The 21,205-nt window shown below is 40.7% G+C and overlaps 1 protein-coding gene across 1 annotated transcript in view; it reads right to left on the reverse strand.

The window, feature by feature from the left end:
* MYO9A (myosin IXA) overlaps nucleotides 1-21,205 on the reverse strand; it is a 153,589-nt gene that overhangs the window by 82,154 nt on the left and 50,230 nt on the right. The window contains 1 exon segment of the mRNA XM_010571563.1: nucleotides 17,142-17,231. Coding sequence (XP_010569865.1) covers nucleotides 17,142-17,231 — 90 coding nt within the window.

Below are 21,205 nucleotides of genomic sequence, written 5' to 3' on the forward strand. Positions count from 1 at the left end.
GTACACAGATAATCCAGGGAAAGCAAAAGGGTTAGAACCCCCCACCAAACTTAAAAAAGGAAAAAGCTGGGAATAAAGTTTAAAAAAAAAAAAAAAAAAAAAAAGGAAGGAGGCATTAACACTAAATAGTATATCTGCTTTAAACAAAAACATACAAAATTTAAATTTTCTTCCCTTCCTCTAAAATAGTTCTGCTGGTTGCAATCAAATTCTAAAAATCAGTATTTTTTAATTATTATTATCTATGAAACTTGAATTTTATAGGCTGCTTTGCTATAACAATGCCGCCTTTGCATTAGAAAGCCCCATACTATCTTTTCCCACAGAACCAATGACTCACGAAGAGCAAAAACCAGAAAAAAGCTGTATGTGATGATGTAGAAGGGTGGTATTTTAATATAAATTTTTTTTGCACTGCTTCTGTTGCTGCTGTTAAAGCCTGTGCAAGGGGCTGGACAGCCAGAGCCGATATAGCTCTTAGGAAAGAAAAAAAATCATATTTTTAACAAATGCCAGAATGATGGTTTCTTTCACCTTGCTACATATTCAGAAACCGCAACAGCTTATACATAGATAACCAAGATTAAAGCATCCTTTTCACTTCCAAAACCCTGGTTAAACCAGCAACTTTTTAGTCACCCTGCCACAATTTGTTTGTTTTTTTTTTTTTTATTTTAAAAATAAATCTAAGGGAGCAATTTCATGCTACAAGCTGCCACTTGAACTTTATGGCTTTAAATACTGAAAAAAAATGGACTGCCACAAATGTAGTGCTTCACAAGCAGATGGGCCCTTTTGCTGTACAGCTTAGGCACTGGATGCACCAGCTCTGAAAAACTCATTAGAAAAAAAATCTTCTTACTTCTTTCTTCTTACTTCTTCTTACTTTCTTCTTACTTCTTACTTCTTTCTTCTTCTTTTCAAACCTCAGGTCTTTCCCCTGCATGTCTCCCTGGACCTTCCTGGAGATGCAGGGCTGCCAGAAATAGTAAAACTCAGGCCTGTATTTGTGCAAAGTCCACGTTGGCATTGCAACGTCACAAATCTTCCAGACTCTGGACTTGGTCCTGGAGCCAAAACCAGGATAAATCTCCACCTTCCTGCCCCCAATATGTTAAGGCACTGGCTGTTGTAGGGGCAACATCAGCATTTAAGACATAGTTATCTACCAGCATGTAATCTAATAGGGAACCTTCAATGCCAAAAAACCATCTTGAATTGAGCAGAGGCTGCCATTGAGGTGGTCTGTCACAACCAAGCTGAGCTCAGTCCACTTTTTATTTATAAGGCTGGATGGGTTTGGTGCTCAGTGAAGGCTCAAGTTAAGGGACCCTTACCAAACACAGCTCATGATTTCATCTACTTGACACAGCCCAGTAGAGAAGAGGCACCAAGCTCCGCCCTGCTTTTGGACTCTCATCTCCTCATAAAGCCAATAGATGACTTTGCAAGGCGCACAGTGAAGAGATGCCCATGTACTACGAGACAGGTCTTCATTCTGCTGACTCTACCGTCTTACCCTCCAGTGCCGCCGCAGACCCTGAAGGCTGCTGTGGTGACCTGCCCTCCTGGCAGACACTCAGCCTTTTACAGACATTTTCGCATGACCTGCTGTGATAAGAAGCTCCCCAGTGTGCAGCCCGCAATCCTTATTGGATTCGGTGCTTACTTTGTTGACTAACCTAATATATGAGCATGAGCAAGAGCAAGCAATAGTTCAATTCCAACAACAAAAACTCAAAAATTTATAAGTTTTTCAGACTAAGGGAAATAAATAAAGCCTGGAGAAGAGAGGATGGGTGGAAACAAATGCTGAAGGGCTTTGAAAGGCAAAGAGCACCAGTTTATTGTGCATAATTGCAGCAACATCCCAGTGATTGTACATCCCAGGTAGCAGAAGGCAAACAGATTCTGCTGAAGAAAAAGCCATCAAGATGCTGGTGGAAGCTACGTGTTTTTAATCAAAGACTTCCACAGCCAAGATGAGCATTTTCTGCAGTGTAGATCCCACTAACTCCAGGGAGATCCAGAGTAATACTGAAATGCAAAAGCCAGATCTTCTCCGCAATTACTTCCTCCAAACCAACCCAACCCTAGACTGGATGTGGAACAGCAATGGGCCTCTGACATTCAACTTTAAACATTTTTGACCCAAACAAAAACATAGCATGAAGGACTCTTGTAACCAGCATAAACACTTCCACTAACATTTTGTTCAAAAAAAGCCTGCATAAAATAAATAACCGTTTCTGTGCAGTGTGTCACTTGACACAGAGACTCAGAAAATTAGAAGGCGGCGGAAGCAAAGCAAAGCTCATCCCTTTTGTTATCACTTAGGAAGAGCACTATATTGATGCACTGATCAATTCCAGGTAAGAAATGATTCCCAAGTGGTATTTAAGAGACAGCTACAGATCTCTAAAGACTTTAAACATCTTAGCTTGTTGAGAGGTCTGCCCATCTTCCTTCACTGCTAATGCAAAGGACAAGACAGAATGATCCTGGACAAACAGAACAGAAAGGCTGGGTGATGGATTTTTTTGTATACCGGCAGCCCTTATGACCAGTTCATCAAAAAAGCAATTAGTATTACATTTTAACAGCCACTGAGCTTGCTCAGGAGGATGCTGAGCACCACTCCATCACTACTACCTCCCAAGCATAGGAGGCACTGCATGGTCCTCTCTAGAAAAGTGTGGCAGAAAAACCCAAAGACTATTTTGCACAGAAAAAAATGCCCTTTCACACATGCATATTGGAGAGCAGCAATCTATTTTGGGTCACTATTGTAAAAAATGCAGCTTATGAAGGCTGCATGCGCCCAGAGCTGGGTTTTTGGACCCCACTTCCCAAGTACAGACTCAGTTAATGAGAAATGGACTTTAAAAGTAGAACTGGAGAGTAAGTGTAAGCACCAAACCAAATTAAAGCCCTAACGAGGATTAAAACCCCATAGTTTATTAACTGTGACAGCACATGCAACCCTTACCCTATTTCTTCAGCATTATGCAAATCTATGAAACATCCATAAAGACATGCTGAACACTTCAGTTGGTCAACATGATATTATTACACCTTCAACAATTTTTGGTCAACATAATGATGTTAAATCCTAATTTTCCACCAGAGGACAACGTAGACCGTGGGAGCGAGGTCAGTGTACCCACTCCAGATTTTCTAAAAGCTATGAGTACTTGAAAATGGGATGTTTAAATGCTATTTCTCAGGCACAACTCTGGAAAATTCACTGGATCTAGAAGAGAAGGCTCGTTAGAAGACAACGACAACTTGTTGCCTTGCTGTTGGTGTAGAAGACGAATTATTGCCTTGTTGGTCACGGTCCTTTCTTTCTCCATTTTTTCAGCTTTTCCCCTAGAGACTGTGTGTCTGTTTTTCTCATGGTGGACATTATCAACATCATTTGCTCCCACTGGATAAAGCCATTGCCAGTGCCTGTGTTCCCTACGAAGGCAAACCTCCCACGCATCCCCCCAAAAAATCTTTACAAGCAACTCTCCTTGTAAACTTCCCAATAAGAACTTGCAATAGTCTCCAAAAATTTATTTGTTAAAATAGGAATGAGCTCGATACAGTCATAGAAACTACCTATGGATTTTTTCCTCTCCTAGTGACCCAACGGCTCTTCCATAACACGTACATGAACACACACATATGCGGGTGTTTCCTGCCCTCTAGGAAGAAAACAAACAATGCATGCTCTCCTTTCAGACTCATATCAACAAATACTTACAAAAAACAATTAAAGTAATTCCAGGATGGCAAGAAACATTTCTTTCCGAGTGTGAAGTTTGCAAGCCTTGATGTAAAACACAAAGACAGGAGTTAAGTTATTTAAGTAAAGCCAGGCACCGCACAATACTTCACGTTTTCTGCTTGTGTATAACAGAAACGGAGATTCCTCTTCTCTTCAGGAAATAAGATATGAACACAGGAAGAAAGGAAATATCCCCTTCTCCCTTAGGGCCTTTGATAGACTTCCTATAATTTCTATACAAGGATGAAAGGTGCTTCCAATGAAATATTCGGGGCGGGGGGGGGGGAAAGCAGCACTAGGATTCTTCCCCTTCAGGAAATCTCTCCACAAATCAAATCTTTATGTATATTTTTAGTGGCTCTATCGGGGCTTTGTTTATTTCTTTCTCTTTTAATATGTGGAATAAATTTTCAGTGCGTTACCCAATGAATCAATTGGCATTTCTGCTCAGAGGGATTTGGCGCTAAATCTCAGGAACCTGTTGATATCCTACCAAAAAAAAATTTAGTGAGCTATTATCATACACAGAATTTGATTTTTGTTATCATTTGATATCTGTTTTAAAATCTTTATTAGCCATTCCCATTTTTCCCCCATTTATTCTCTAAGGTGAAATTCGGCTTCATAATTACATTTGCACTAACTGTAACACAAATGTCTTATTCCAGGATGACTCAGAGGAAAAAACACATTTTAATATCTACTGAATTTTGCCCATGGTATTTACCTAGCATTTTCTGATGATGCCTCCCTCCTTCAACCACTACCGCAGGTTTGAGCAATATAGGGGAAAAATAGGGGAAAAAAAAACAGGAAAAAAAATTTATTTGTTTTCTTATTTGACTCAAAGCATCTATTCAACAAAATTACACTGCATGCATGAGTAAAGGATGAAATAAATCAGTTTCTATTCTAAGAAAAGCCACATTTATCTCTTTTTGGTTTTTTTAAAATATATATTAGCAATGCTTAGCCAGAGTGAAGAGCTATACTACTACTAGGGATAGGATTTATCTGAGATTAGAACAAGCAAAACCAAGAGCAATTCAAGCTCTCCTAATACACTTGATTTGTATCTCATAAAGGGGTCTAATGAACAGGAACAGAAGCCAGTCCTCCATTCTCACTAAGTCTTGGACATGCAGTCAACTGAAAACAGCACACATAGGCATCTTGGTGATGATGATCTCTGCAGCAATCATGAATTACATGATGAAATAAAACAGCCTTAAAATACACTTTTATTTGAATAGGGCTTAGGGGTGCCAGCTATTAATAAGAACGCTAGTGCCAGAGAAGTAGCTACTGCATGTACTAAAATACTATTAAAATCCAATTTTTATCTCTGACACTGTTACTGCTGTGAGGGCTGGGAAAAAAAAAAAAAAACTACGTAAGGGGGTTTCAGCTTGGGTTTGTAGTTGCATGGACAGAACAACTGCCAAGGGATGGCTTGTTGGGTCTGTCACTCCTGTTCCGAGATGGAATAACATCTAAGGAAGAGAGAGAAACGTAGCTGTGAAGCAGAGCTAAATTAGGGAAGGAGTAGAAAACCAGGAGGATGGTGATGAAGTATAGTAGCACCGCATACAAAACCTGCCAGCACATCGCATCCTCTTTACAGCTCACCACAAAGTTGGGAGAACATTTCTGGATTTGAAAAAAATAGATGAAAAACTATAGGTTGCTAGAATTAGGCAAGGTCTAAATCTTTTTGTCCAAACGCAGGTTTTAGTGTCTCACTCTTATCTCACATCAGGTTCAGCCTATTCAGTGGGTCCCAAGTCACACGTGTGTGCACACGGAGAATTATGGTTTCCTGCTGTTCTGCTTGCTTTCTATTTATGACCGAATACATCGTGCGTCTGGTTTACATTCACAGCCATGTCCTGCGGCGGGAGATAGATTAAGCAGCTTTTGTGGTTCCCCTTTGGGTCATGGGACATAGGCTGAGACAGGCAGGCTTAGCTTTTTTTTTTTTTTAAACAGAGGCTTAACACCCAGAGGAAAGTATTCTTGCAGGATATCAGACTCTAGCTTAATCCCTATCTTGGCATCAAGGAGTATTATATCATACTCGGGCTGGATAAGTATGATGTAATTTTCCATACTCACATTTTATCTTAGCATCATATTAAAATCCTGTCATTCTCGTGTTTGCTTTTCCTAAGAGAACTCAAATCATTAATACATCATGCTGACTCCAGCCTGCAAAAGGGTTTTTTTAATGATTTTTATGTTTGATTAAGGAGAAGGAAAAATATCTGTAAAAGCATCACTGGAAGAAGAGGAGTGAAAGATGCAAGATGAGTCTAATTACAAAAAAAAAAAAAAAAAGGAAAAGGTCATTTAAAAATGCTATAAACTGCCCTGCAAAGGCTCATTTTTATGTTTCACTTCTATAAATGTACCTGCAAACTACATACTTAAAAAAAACTAACAAAACCCAACCAATTCCCTAAGCCTTGCACTACCACAGCTGCTGGTTCCTGCCTTCCCAGCTGGCTGCCACATCCTGGCAGAAACCTTCCACTATCACCCCGGAGCCGGGAGTGTCCTGCCAATGGATTTTATCCAAGAGATGCAAGTGTCAATGATGTTTTCCAGAACTTATGGGTGGATTTTACAATGAGGAAAAAATAGAATGGAATGTCATTACAATACAATACCAAAATCATTCTGCAATACAAACTGAAACAAGAAGGCATTGCAGAATTTTTTCACTGTATCAGTTATAAAGTTCTCAGATTTAGAGAGATTTTTTTGGTACTAGTTTTCAACTTTACATATCAAACACCTTTTTTTTTTAATTCTTCTTGTGCTCTCCCTTCTCTAGGACCAGTCACCCAGTACCTTCCATGGCCACCTTCCTTGGACCAATTTCCCAGTACCTTCACAATCACCCTCCTTGGACAAAGGTCCATCTCCAACCTGCCAGTCTGTATTACTCACAGGTAGTTTTAGCGGGTCTCCCAAACCATGCCAACACCCTTCCCAAAAAATCCCAACAACAACAAGAGAAGTCACATCAATGGGTTTGTCCACTGAGACAATCTTCCTGTGTCAATATGTCATCAGGTTGAAAAGAAAGTCCTTCAGAGCTACTAACTTACCTGCTACTCTGGGAAATAAGAAAACATTAATCATTAATTATTAAAAAAAAAATCATTAATAACATTTTTAATATTGCACTTTTTTCATCAGGGGTTAACGTGTTCATCCTTACACTGCTCCCTATCTCGCATGCATTCCCAATGAAACGGCTCATGCCATTCCTGTGCTAACACGACTTCCGAGGAATAACACGGGAAGCGTCAGCATGCTCCTGCAACCTGCCCCCTCCTTACTCATTCTCCTGTCGTTAGACAGCTGTAAATGAGGAAAACAAAGTGGAAAATCTGAAACAAGAACATCTTCCGTGGGTGTCGAGGACCCACCTATTGTTCTCAGCTGGTGGCAGCAGGCAGGACTTGGAAGAGGACAGATAGGACACCCATCATCCCCATCACAGACTAAAGCCTGCCTGCTATTTATTTTTTGAGCTGTTTTGCAAGTCCCCGTCTATAATATTGTGATATTGTAGCTGACTATCTGCAATACAGTGTGGTCATGTTTTTCAGAAAAAAGCACCCAGGTTACAGTCAAAACCACACTAAACCAACAAAAACCTTGCTAGCGATTTTCTCAAAGTCTCAACCGTGGAGTCATGCGGTTACAAGCATCATCTTCCTCAAAAGACATCAGTCAAAGCCTTCAGCCTTCTGATTTGGATAGCATGGTTAGAAAATGTCATCTGTAACAAATCAAAAGAGAAAAGAAAGAAAAAAACCCACCCTCTCTTCATGAAATAAAACTCTTCCAGAAAATGAGTCTGGGGTTCTCACTTCTCCCCATGGAAGAAAGGATGAGGGAAGACACTCAGAGCACCCCTACTGAAAGGTGCTCACCAGAGCAATCATGAGCCCACCATAAAGAGCTGCAGAAGAACAGAATCACCAGGCAGTTGAATTTGTAGGATCTGCTGATGGCAAAGGTTTCAAACACTTTTTTCAGACAAAGAAGTGTTTTCCTCCACCTGTGTTCATCCAGAGTCTGTTCTACCAACAGCAGGAACTGAGATCCCATTCAGTCTGTGTTTTCACAGTGAAACTGGTACATAAACAAATTAATAAGTTACTTAGTAGCACAAGAAATAGATGTGTGACCTGACCTGAGAAGGAACCCGTAGGCTGCATTTAGGGAAATTTGCTCAAGACTTTACAGGGACAATGTACCAGCATTCCTACTGTGAAGTCCAATGCATCGCCAAAATTAGTACTTGAGCTCTTATAATCCAAACCCTGCCTTTCTGTTGGCCCTTTCCAAGCAGAAGACACTATCACAGAAAAACTTGTTCTGCCAGTGTATAATCATCTACACTACAGGCTTTTTTTTTTTTTTTTTGGCAAGCTTCCTCAAAGAGAAATTGTTTCTTGTCACACCTCAGGTGCTACAGCTGTAGAGGCAAAGCCCCGTCCAGCCACAGAGCTTCTACACCTCCTCCTCCATCAAGCATTGATAAACAGCCTTAGGCTGAGAAGAAATCAATCTAAATTTATTCAGATTGGGATTATATAGAAAAATCCCATATTCCAAGCAACTGTTAAGTAACAAAAGGGACTCTGTGAAATTAAAGCTTCTTTTCAGTAATCAGATGTAATCAAAACAAGTCTTTAAAGAGACAAGAATGGATTTGATGACAGAAAGAGCAGCTGGAGTGGGGAGGTTGGTTACGGGCAGAGCAGTCGATGGAAAATCAGTATTTCCCTTCTTAAAGTCCTTATTTTGGACTTTGCTCAGAAATCTTGAAATCTGAATGTCTTCCTTTTTTTCCCACACATTAGTGCCAAGTAAATAGTATGAACACAGCTAACACACAGGAATTTCCGTGGTGGCACAGAGCAGAAGAGTGACCGTAACATCTTCTGCACATAAGCGCTGGGTTCCCTGGGTGTTCGGATGTACATTGTCCATGATGAAGTTGTGCAGGTCTGGGAGATCCTCATAGAGACGAGCTCTGTTCAGCCAGATCTCAGCATCATCTCCCATGCACCACTTTGTGGGAACGTTAGGGCATATAATCATATTATAATGTGAAAAAATCATGAAAACAGGTTAAAAAAAGACCCAATGTCAATGGACTCAGTCTTCCTAATAAAGGAAGGATGGTGCATCCCATGAAGAAATACATGCAGCACGTTAGTCCAATAAAACCACTAGTCTCATCTAATCCATATTCTGTCACCAAGCACAGCTGTTCCTTGCATTTTGAAGGGAAAAATGAGAAACCTAATCCCACAAAAAAGGGGTTAAGTTCTACACTGACAGGTTGCCCTCACGTCCTAAAGCAGAGGCACTTGCTTTGCTCTTAAAAGCTTTGTGGGGTTTCAGTTTTATTCTATTAATATTTTTCTGTTAATTCTGCATACACTCATCAACATATCAGGTCTTCAAAGGAATCCTGCTAAGCTCCTGATGCTCATAACCTGTGGTGACAATGAGTCTCCTAAGCTAATGGGGTTTGATATAAGTAGGTGCTTCCAGCAGTTTTGCTTTCTATTCCAGTAAGTGTCCCTGTCCTCATTCTTCAGGACTGAGAATTTTCATTCCACTTTCTTCACACTATTAATTATTTTGTCTCCTTCCCACATTTTCTCCTCTAATATTTTCAGTCTGTTAAATGCTTATGACTAGTTGCAACTATGATCTTTTCCTTTGGTTGTTTTTTTGCTTTTTTTTTTTAACATCTTAGGTAATGTTATGCCATTTGGCTCTGGAACTCCATTCCTTTTCTCTTTATAATGGTCTGAAAAAGGCATTAGACAGTACCACTGCTAGTACATAAGCTAATGAAACATCGCTCAGCACTTTGCCATAATGAAATACTTTTTTCCCCTTATTAAGGTCTGCTCCACAAGGGTTCTCTATCTTGTGTCTCTGCCAATTAACCGTTACCATGCTGAAAATCAAATGTTCTCCCAAAGCTTAAGCCACTAACACAGTGCAGTTTATCGTCCAAAATAACCATCTTGTGATGGATATTCATGAACATGCCAAGTGTCTTGTATTCATCAGCAAGAAATTCATCCCAGGCAAAGAAGGTCAGGGTGAAGTGACACTTTATGACATGAAAAAAATATTTAATGGCTTCATGCCACCAGAAGGGAGAGATATGCCTCCTCCACTGCCCCTGAGCAAAGGTTCCCTCCTCTCCCCCTTTCTCCACCCAGCACAATGCTGGTGTTTACTAGACTTCTACTGAACTTAGCAAAAGGGCACAAACCCAACTCTCCTTCCACTCCAAGGACCTTCTCTATGTTAGCTAATTGAGTCAGCACAGACTCAAGGATGACGAACATCTGAGACAATGAAAGAATGGAGCAAGGCTGCGCAGCCCTTGGCAAAGGCAGTCACACTAAAATCACGGTTCGATGCTTACTACCCTCTGCTTTTTTCTGCGCGTAGCAGATTTTCAGGAGACTGAATATTTTGGTTAGCAAATCTGACCTGAATTGCATAAGTGCTTTTCTAACTAATCATTAGCTGACTTCACATGGACCTATAGCTGCACGTATTTATGCAGAATAAAAGCATTTCACAGATTCAATTGCAATTTGGGTGCTCTGCACACTGTCACAGAACAGTTCGATGGTCTCCTTCCATGGCCACATGAACTACCTGCATGTAACACTCATTTGTTAAATAGCATATAGCCATTTAAGCAAAGATATGATGGCACATTATATCCTATAAAAGCTTGCAAATAGAAATTTTCAAAATATCTTGGCATTACATAGAGTTTTAGCAGACTGCAAGAACTAAGGACGCTTAGGGCAGTGCAGAGGGACTTAAATATGCTTGCATCCCAGGTCTTGCTATCACAATGTAGAAGAGTGCCATAGGGGCAGGATATAACATACCTTTTTTTTTTTGTGCTCCACATCTGCTTGCAGGGACTTCCCTGAACATACAACTCAGTCCCTTTCAGTTCCTCTGGTTTTTAAGGTAGCCATTTTCCACTTACAATTATGAATACACATTAAGTTAAATACAAGATATATTTATGGTGACACTCATCACATCGAACAACCAGCTCCTAACAGCTTTCCAAAATTAAAGGAAGAAAAGAATCAGGTCACTTGTTGCCCAAAAAGTGGTCTCACATCTTTTATTTCCTTTCTGTTGGGCAATTTCACATCAGACTTCTTCCAAAAGTGTGAATTAATTAATTAACTAACCCTTAGGGATAAAACATCCTTGGTCACAAATGGCTGAAAATTATAAAGATTTGTTAAAACAAAGTCTTTTTGCAAAGTAATTTGCTTAAGAAATACCAACAGAACTAAATGAATTGAAAGCATCATGGAAAAATCTGTTTTCTGGAGGGCCATAAAAGAGGATTCACTAACAGATGTCTTTACTTTGAGAATGAGTTTTTGCTCATCTTATGAAGAACACAGAAAAAATGCAGAGACTGGTGAAAAACAGAGAAGCAGGTGACACACACCAGCCTGATAAGCAGAACAAATAGGATGGAAACAAGGTGGGGATGGTTAAGGAGCTCAGACACAAGGCTTGTCTCCAGCGTGATGGAAAGGGGGAGCGAGAACCACCAGTCAACATGCTGAACAGATTTGAGAGAGGTATATTACTGTATTAGTCAAGGCATAAACTACTGGCCTTGGAGCCTTGCAGTAAGCTGAAATGGAAAAATCATGAATTCTTTGAATTATTCAGACAGAAGCAGGAAGACAGACATCGCCCAGAAGGGCAGTTCCTTGCACAGATGAAGCTTAAGATGATGCTCAGATTACAAGCAGGATCAAGAGAAAGATTTTTAACAACCCCCAAGTTCTCCACAAAGATTTGATTAAAGCTTTCTGCTCCTGCATCATCAGAGTGTTTCCTTCCAAACATCAGTCAAGCCACTTAATATTTAGTGGGTCTGTTTTTTTTTTTTTTTCTTTTAAATACCTGAATTGTGGCTGATGAAACTTCCCTACCTCAGTAGGGAGACTGCAAAAATGCACATAATAATATATGAAAAAAATGCCCAGAGTCTGGAGTTGAGGGGCACTTGGGGAAGGACAACAGCAACCCTCAGCATGTGTTATTATTCTGCTACCATTAAAATCCAATTTTTCCCTATTTCATCTACGCACCTGCTATATTTTACCTTATTAGGAATAATACTGTGGCTGCAGAGAGATGCCCAATGTTCAAGACAGACCTGGATCAAAATACTCTAATCATCCCAGACACCACTGATGGCTCTCTTGCTCCCATAGTCAAATCTCTTTTTGATGTGTCCTTACCACTGCATTTTATTTGCTAAACGAAGTGGACTTGGCCAGCTTGCTGTTACTAAATACTGCCCTCACCCTGCACGGATACACCACGATTTCTCTGGAAATTCATTAACTGCTGCTAGCTCCATCAATACACCATCTCGCTCCTGATAAAGACATTGGCAGCTGTTTTGGACAATGAACCAAGACCTCTGAACACAACTGCAGCCTTTCATGTCCATGCAGCCTTTTTTCTAAGTTTATCTACAGTGTAAAGCTTCTAAACCTTAGCACTAGACCAAACTACGCAGTTGTTTCAAACACTGCATTAAAATACCATCCAGCTACTATAAAAGGAAAAATGAATGGTTCCAGGAGGCAGCTCTGTGGCAGACAAGCCAGCGTGGCTCTGAAGATAAGATGCAGCTGCCAGAGGTAAATATAAGCATTATTTATGGATGTGGTGTCCTTGCTCATTTAAATTTCAGCGAGCACTGGAGATGCAGACCGAGAGTGGACAGGCAGCTCTCCCCGCAGGGCTGCAGACGCATGGGGTCTACAATCAAGCCCACATTTGCCATCGGTGCCACAGCAAGGAGATGTCGCTACTACAAAGCAGTGGTGATTTTTACCTTCAAAACCAGGTCTCTCCTTGACTGCCTCTCCTTAATTTCAGAAATACCAATAGCTCCAGCAACACAGAGATGTACTCAAATGGTAATACCATGATCAGACATCATCTCTTAACAATATACCATGATTTACTGAATGATCAGAAAAACCTGATGGTACATTATGCTTTGTGGGGTCTTCTTGAAGAACCACATGCTCATTCTGTAATCCTTGTAATACCCTGAGGGCAGGATACACAGACTACGCACCAAGAAACAACAGATCTCACCTTGAAATGGGAGGTCAGTTCACAGTTTCTCTGCTCCTGGCTATGGCCCTGCTTAAGCAGGTGCTGCTATCATGTATCTCGTACCCTCCTGGGTGAAATAAAGTAAAATGAAATCTGTATGTGCTGGGAAGAACTCGCTCAGCTGAAGATGCCGGCACAGGAAACTGCTAGTACACAGGAGGCAGTGCTTTTGCTTTGTTAGAGTCCTACCTTCTTTTGGGACTTCAATGTAGTAATTTAACCCATTAACCTGATTTAGATCCTCCAAAGTCATCCAGCAGAACAATTGTATGCAGGCAAGAGTCAAAAAATCTTGACTTATTAAAAGAAACACAGAGTTGACAAAGCCAACATTTCTGCCTAACTTAAAAATGGCACACAACTCATGGGTGCAAAGCCATCAAGAAAAGTCATAAGAAGTACAATACGAATAAACAGAGATGAGACGGTTGCTAATTGCAGCTGGCTCCTTCAACACTGTACGCTTCAGGCTGCTGGGATGTCTGTCAGCAGGTTGTCCCCACAAGGACATTTTGCAGTACCTTTTACCCAAGCATCAAGATGTGCCAGAATAAAATATCTAGTTTTACATAAATTACTGCAAAGATGAACAGAACAAACCCAGGATGACAGCCTGATATAAATTTATAACTGTCATGAAGGAGAATGTTTCAAACGAGGAGTTGCCAAGTGCTCAAACCACTGTTTCAGGAAAAAAAAAAAAAAAAAAAAAAAAAAAAAAAAAAAGCAGCCCCAAACCACAGGACAGTGTTTCTAATCAGCGTACAATAACAACGCAGTGAGCAAGCATGCAGACAGAGAGGAATGCGGCATCACTGCAAATCCAACAAAGGCATCCTCTCCATGTGCTTGTGGGACTACAGCTCTGGAAAATGGAAGAGAAAAGGCTTGACTTGCTATAATATAGGCCAGTCTCAGCTCTGATGCCTCCAAACCGTGGAAGGAAAGGATTACTTCAGGCCACCTGCGTCTCCTCTGCCTATTCAAGACTATTAAGGGGGGGGTGACAATTGTCATGGCAGGACCCTGAGGTTACATAGGAGCCAGGCTGGGATCACAGAATGATCACATTAGCATTAGCCATTTCATGGGAAGTATTTCTATGTCGAGTTGTCATCCACATACATTCCAACACTGTCTGATGAATGGGATCAGCAAACATCAGCCCCTGTGCAGAGCACAGAAAGTGAAACAATGCCTGAACCCCTATGGGCAAGTCCAACCACCTGTACAGAATATGGTATGTGTCTCTTTAGTGTGGAGTACGTGCACATAGGAACCTCATTAAAGCTCAAGAACCCACCCCAAATGTAAGATCTCAAGGCTTTTTACATAAGAATGTTTATTTCAAATTAAAGCCCCATACTTCTAACTCCTCGCTAATAACCCAAAATTCATAAAGAGGTAGAAGACAACGAAGAAATCCAGGTCTGGAAGTGTCTCATCTACAGAGCCAGTGGCTCCATGAGGAGACACAAAATCTCAGCGACAAACTTTCCCAATATCCTGAGCGATTTCATCAGTGATGTTGGAGGTAGAAGCCCAATGCTACTTACTCCCACTTCACCCATAGAGCCCAATAATTTATTATTTCCACTCACGGTTTAGACAACAGGTTTCAGAACCAAATAAAATTCCTTAGAAATCCTTCTTTTTCTGAGTTTTCCCTCTTCTTTTAGTAACTGCTACACTGTGCAGGTTGCCTACATAAAATTGTTCAGTCCCTTGGAAGGCACTTGGTAGATCCAAGTTGTTCTTCCTGATGGTGTAAAAAAGCAAGCACATGCCAAAATGATGTTTTTTACAACTCTTTTTTGAGAGCCACTGCAGTACAGCCTTTTCCAGACAAACTCCTCTGAGACTTCCAGTGTATCAACAAGCTATGCAAAAAACATCAAGCTTTTCAACATCTGAAACATAAAGTAGCTGCTACTTAGATCATTGCTCTATCAGGAAAAGCAGCTGCCTATGAGTTATAGGAGTTGTGGTGGGACAGTCATGTCTGAAAAGCTTCAATCACTCTATCCATTTGAGCCAACTATAATGCTCTTTTGTAAAACACACAAGATGAATAACCAGCCCATTGGTTCCCAACAGTGCAACAGTCCAATTAGTCATGAGTGGGATTATCGGACATCAGTATTCTTTGTAAAGTCTCAAAATGTCAAATGAATCCTACTCTTCCTTCCTGATTCCGATGGATCTGAATCTAAGACACCTCTCCTATGCCCTGAGACAGAGGAAGACCAGGAGAAGACCTCTTATCATGGTGAGGTTCCAGTTAAAGCATCTCAAGTTCTGCTCTAGTATGTCAAGCACGAGCAAGTCAGTAGTGAACCTGCTACCAGAGAGAGGTCATTGTCAGGTAAAATTTGGTGGTCAGGATATTAATGTTGTAAAGACAGTGGAAAAAAAGCATGAGTGATGCCTATTTTTTCTTAAACACAATTCATGGCTTCTTACAAAATAATCATGGAGATTACATCAACCTCTCCTACTAGAGCCTTGTGCTCCTTTGTCTTTCCCCACAGTCACCACAATCATCACACCCTGATCTTTCATTTCTTGTACTAGATATTGGTGACAAACCTTTATAAGTGAATACCTGAGAGTCATGAGCATAGACATCACAAAAAAACATTTTGGAAAGCACCTGAGAAATTCATGCTCAGCCATTTTAGGTAGCAAGAGGGCCTCTTTGATCTCAACAGAAGGAGTATCTAGGTAAGTCTGTTTCAAGCTGTTTCAATACAAAACCTGGTGGCCCAGGTTAAAATATTAAAAGAAACAGTTTAATCTAACTTGCCAAGTTTTGCAACAAGGTGGTTGAAGGCAGATTGCTGTGCGTTGTTCCATCATCACAGCTGTTGGGAAGTAACCTCCAGCAGAAAGGTAGTTATAGTTACGTTGTAAACTTTTCTAGCAATTTCTTAAGCCTGTGCCCAAGATGCAGGAAAAAAGTACAAATACCACATCTACTATATGTCCATCACAAAGACATAGTAAGAGCGTTTGTATGCCCTTTGTTAGGAGAGATTCAAGCCTTGCACAAAGGCAACACTTAACTTTTAAATATTAAAGCTCAGTAAACACACAATCTCAAAAGGGGAGAAAAGATGGGGGTTTTTTCCTGGAAAAAAGGAATTAAAATATCTACAGCTGACCCTAATGACAACACATCATGTGCTTGCTTACTTGCGACACAACAGACTGCTCTCAGAGACATTACTCAAGGTGTTGCAAATTCTGATACAACCACATGTCAACAAGGGAAACCGAGGGACTGAGCGTGGTGTGATGCCATGCTCAACGTTCTTAAACTGGGGGAGGAGGATACAAGAACACTAGATGCAGAAATAGCCAAAACAAGTATTGCAGCAGAATAGAGCTTATATACTTTGGAGAATATAAGAAGAAAACAGAGGTGCTTCTGTTTACCTGCCACAGAATATAATTAAAAATTCCTGGAAACCACGTATTTAGAAAAAAACCATGTATTTGCTGACTTTGTAATCCTGAAACAGACCATAACAGAGAAGTTAAACATTTCACACGGTGCTAGCCCCATGGTTAGCAGTGGTGCAGACTACACTCAAGTTTGAGAGTGGCTGATGGAGTTGTGGCTGCTCCAAGGACCCAGGTTGTGAGAGGTCTGAAGAAAAGATAATGGGAATCTCCTACAGAGGATCTCCAGCTCCTCCTGTACAAGAACCATGACTAATGTAGGCACTTAGGACCCCACCAAAAATGTCGTGTAGGTCTTAGGTCACCACTCCGCTGTGGGATGAATCAGTGCTACAGTTTAAGGAACAACATATGAAGACTACTACTTCTATCATACACACTCAGCAATGCACACTTCTGCTTTGGAGAACACTTACACAACTGTAAGTCATTAAAACAGTTAAAGACTATCACAGAATACAGCGCTAACCTGCTCTCCAGGAATGGCATAGAAGGTAAAGTCAATCATTTTCTAGATGCATACACATTAGCTTCTCCTATATTATTTTTACATAAATACTGAAAAAAACTCTACCAGAGCTGAGTGTACATCTCAAAGCATTGAAAACCATCCCAAGAGTTCCCTTTTTAATAATAAGCATCATGTACAGACCTCTGCCAGTTTGTACGGTAAGATCAGCTTCTCTCCTACTGTCACTGTCTTTCTGGTAACCAGGGCCTCAAACAGCATCTCTTCTTTCACCTAAAACAAAAATCTTGATGTTAGTGATTATTCTAGGAATAAATTTTTTAAAACATAATTTTTTAAAAAAATTAAAATGTATAAGTGTAAACATTTTCATAAATTTAATTTTAAAATAAGTTTAAAACAGTTTTGCCAGCCCTTGCAGAGTTAATGGTTCAATGCATAAGAACAAGCTAGCCATTGGGAGGAGACAACTCAGCACATAAATCCAGCATCAGAAACCAGACACCATGGTATTCAAGAGAACCTGATTTTCCACATTCAGTCATTGCATTTCTAGCAATTTCCCATTGGTTTCCTTCCTTCTCAGTGCAGCTCCTCCCTCCCACACTTTTTGCTGGCAAAATAAGTCAACTTTCTAGTGTTGTCAAGATGACATCATACAAATTACTCTACAAATAAGCAAAATAGTGTCATCCATTCGAGATATATCCAAGTGGAGGGTTTTTTTGGTGTTTTTCAGGGTGGGGAGGAATTAGGAGGAGGAAGAAACCTTTTGAAAAGCACCTGATATTTACTCTGCTATTCGCACCTGATATTTACTCCCTAAAGACGCCAGTTCCTGGTGAGGTGACAATCTCTAATCAACTGTAACAGAAACCAGTTTGCAGAAAAAAAAATCAGTTGTGTAAACACAGATATTTCGGCAAATAGGTAAACGGTGCCAACAAATTAAGCAGTGCCTGCCATGAATTGTTGGGAGAAGCCTCTTTTCCAAGCAGTTTCAAGTCCCTTTTATTTTGACACTCCTGGAAAAATTCTGAAGCATTCCTTCTCTACCAGAATAGACAGTGAAAGGCTTACACATAAGTTAGACCTAAATACTTTGCATCGTTGACTGCTCTTTGCTAAATATCAATGCCAAAACTAGAAATTGTTAGTCTGGGTGAAAATCTCTGAGCCCAGAGTTAGTAGCTATGGATTGATACAGAGATGTTGCTTCAGAAGCTGCACCAAAGTCTATACAGGCCGCTTATCCTAACTGAAGGCCTCCATGCAGACACCAAACCTGCTCAGAACATCACTGATGAAGACTAGAAGCACCAAATCCACATTTCTGAAGCCATCTAAGGCCATACTTTTATCCCCGGTAAACCATTTATGGTTTGATGCGGATGATGGGAAACTTAGTGGTTTATGTACTTTGGCTTATTGGTTTAATCCAGTAATTAGTATGAAGAGCAATGCAAACAAGCCAGTGGAACTTACAAAATTTCACAAAGCATCACCATAATTATGCTGTTCTGTACAAAAAACTACTTTCTACCAAAAATACTGTCATGGGAGTCTCCCTGCTAAACTCCAGTGCATTTTTATATAACTGACTTTTCCTGCAATACCCACTAACAAGAACTTGTTGCTGTGGTGTGGAAAGCAGAAAACATCAAGTCACCTGTATATGACTTTCACCCACCAGCAAGGTCTATGTCGCTAGAAATCGAATGTCAACACCTTGAGGTTTGTTTCATTAGTCCTCAGTAATGCTGTAGAGGCCCTAGTTCTTACGATCTGATTTTATGTTTAAAAATCAAGCAGAAAAAAATAATCTTCTGGTTTATCCGGAAATCCACAGCAAGTTTTCATATTTGGTTTCTATTCCTCTACATTCAGCAAAATGGTGATTTTTTAAATTTCAGCTCTGCAGGCAAAACGCAGACACTTTTCCAGCAGCTTGTGACTGCAGGACCATCGGCTGCCCTCCCTCAGTTGCACAGCTTGGAACAAAGGTGAGTTTTACACCATCCTTTATCCCACACAAAGGAGGGATGCTCCAAACTCACAGCCAGCATGCTGGCTTTTTTTAATTATCAAAGGCAAAAAGGCAGAGGGGTATCAGATGGTTACTAATCAAAACAGCGCAATGTAATACTCCTAAACAACCTAAATGCTTCCAAGTCCCAGATTTGTTAGCAAACACAGGGATTTTAAACGGTTTAAACCACTAGCCATGCCATCCCTCACCATCCCCATCTAATGTTTACCCTGGTTTCCTTCTCCCTCTGCTCTCCTGATGGATGAGACCTGCAGATGTGCATCCTTCATCTCCAGACCTGCTGCAAGCTGACGTGGAGAGATCACATCAAACCATCTTCTCATACAAAAACATACTTGGCAAGGATGGGAACATAATCCCTGCATCTCCCTGGGTCTCTGCCTGCAATTACCACCCAGTGGAGCTTGATCTTGATTGCTTCATCACCTCCAAGAGCCAACACCATGGGTGCAGCCAAATTATCCTAATTTTCATTTAAGGTCACAGCTTGAAGGTAGCTGACTCCTGATGCCAGCGAGGAGCCATAGGAGCTTTCTAAAGATAAAATCGGCACATGCTGATGACTAAGGACAGCTGGTACATGGAGATACTTGCAGATTCCCCATCATGAACATCCTATGCTTCGTCCTCCAGTAAGCGTGATACGCTAAAAAAGAGACAAAAACCATCCTAGCAGATTAGCAAAGAGGAGAACACAACTTATTTCTTTATTTTGTGCCCTGGGAGTTACACATAAAAGTTACGTTTCATGGATTTTTGCTTTCTGGTGCTAAAGGGCAAGTCCTGCTCTCCCTCTTAAAAAAAGCTACATGGCCCATGAGTTTATATCTTAATTACAGGGACAAAATACAGATTTAAGACTTCACTGCCACATGCAAGTCGAACCAACACTGAGAGGGCTGGATGACTAGAGCTCTAAAACTCAGTGAAGGATGACCTGCAATGCTGCCACGGCTATAAACGTCAGCAGAGTGTGGCAGGGAGCAGACAGCCAGTGGGCTCCCGCAAGGGCTGGGCTGGAGCCAAGGCAGGCGGAGATTGCTTCTCCAGTAATGCTGGGGTATTATGTTATAGCAGCTGAAGAAAAATGAACCACTTCCAACTTGAGAGCAAGAAAACATTGCTTTTTGTCTCTCCTCCCATATTTGAGAAAGGGATTACAGCATTGAGCGCTCGTTCAAAAGCTGCCTGGTGTGGAGTAACAGAAAATAAATTCAGATTTCTATCAGTTCTTCTTGAAAAAGATCTGAACCTTCTCTTCAGACTTTCTTTCAAACAACCAGAAAGTTATCTGACTTGAGTTCTGGCTCAGAGCTTCGCATCCAAGGAAGATGAAGATGTCCCTGCTCATTGCAGGGGTGTACTAGATGAACTTTGGAGGTCCCTTCCAAGCCAAACCATTCTATGATCCCCAAACTTTGTCCAGAAAATGGATCCAGAAGAGAAGGCTGGATGCAAGCACTGGCTGCTTTGTAATCCTCACCTCCCTTTTGCTCCCCAATTACTTTCCAAGATGTTTATCACACGAGGAGCATGTCTGTGAAATCCTTCTGGGAAGCTGAAGACAATTTTTTAGTAGAAAAAGAACTTGAGCACATAAATCTCCCATGGAGGTAGACATTAGCTCCAAAAGCTAACATCATCAATGCAAAAAGAGATCTAGCAAAACTAATTTAAGACACTTGATAACTTTTATTTACCTTTATTTGCATTGAGACTGGTCACCTAGGCCTAAAAACTGAATACAAAACTGCTCCACTGAATGAAGATGGAATGTGCCTTCCTTACTCCATGCTCCATCCACGGAAATAATTTCCAGTATTAGTAAATGTACACAGTTAAAATGTTCCTGCTTTTCTAAAGGAAAAAAGGTCAACTGACACTAGATCATTTCTGATAGATTGCTTTTGTTAATAAGCCCACAAATGAGCCTTTCCAGGCTTTTCCCCAGAAACACAAAAGTCTCCCCTAGTTTTACACAATCCTCTATGATTTCTGCAGAGGACCCGTGATATTTGCAGCACTTGCACAGGACTCCACATCTGCTTAATCCATCAGGCAACCTTGACATCACACTATGGCATGGCATTTCAGCAAAGTTTAAACAAAGGCCATGAAAAACCTGCCAAAAGCCTCACATAATCCACACGCTATGTCTATTCTAGAGAAAAAAAAAAAAAAAAAAAAAAAGGAATCA

Source organism: Haliaeetus leucocephalus, unplaced genomic scaffold (genome assembly GCF_000737465.1).
Source record: "Haliaeetus leucocephalus isolate CR32 unplaced genomic scaffold, Haliaeetus_leucocephalus-4.0 Scaffold339, whole genome shotgun sequence".
NCBI lineage: Eukaryota > Metazoa > Chordata > Aves > Accipitriformes > Accipitridae > Haliaeetus > Haliaeetus leucocephalus.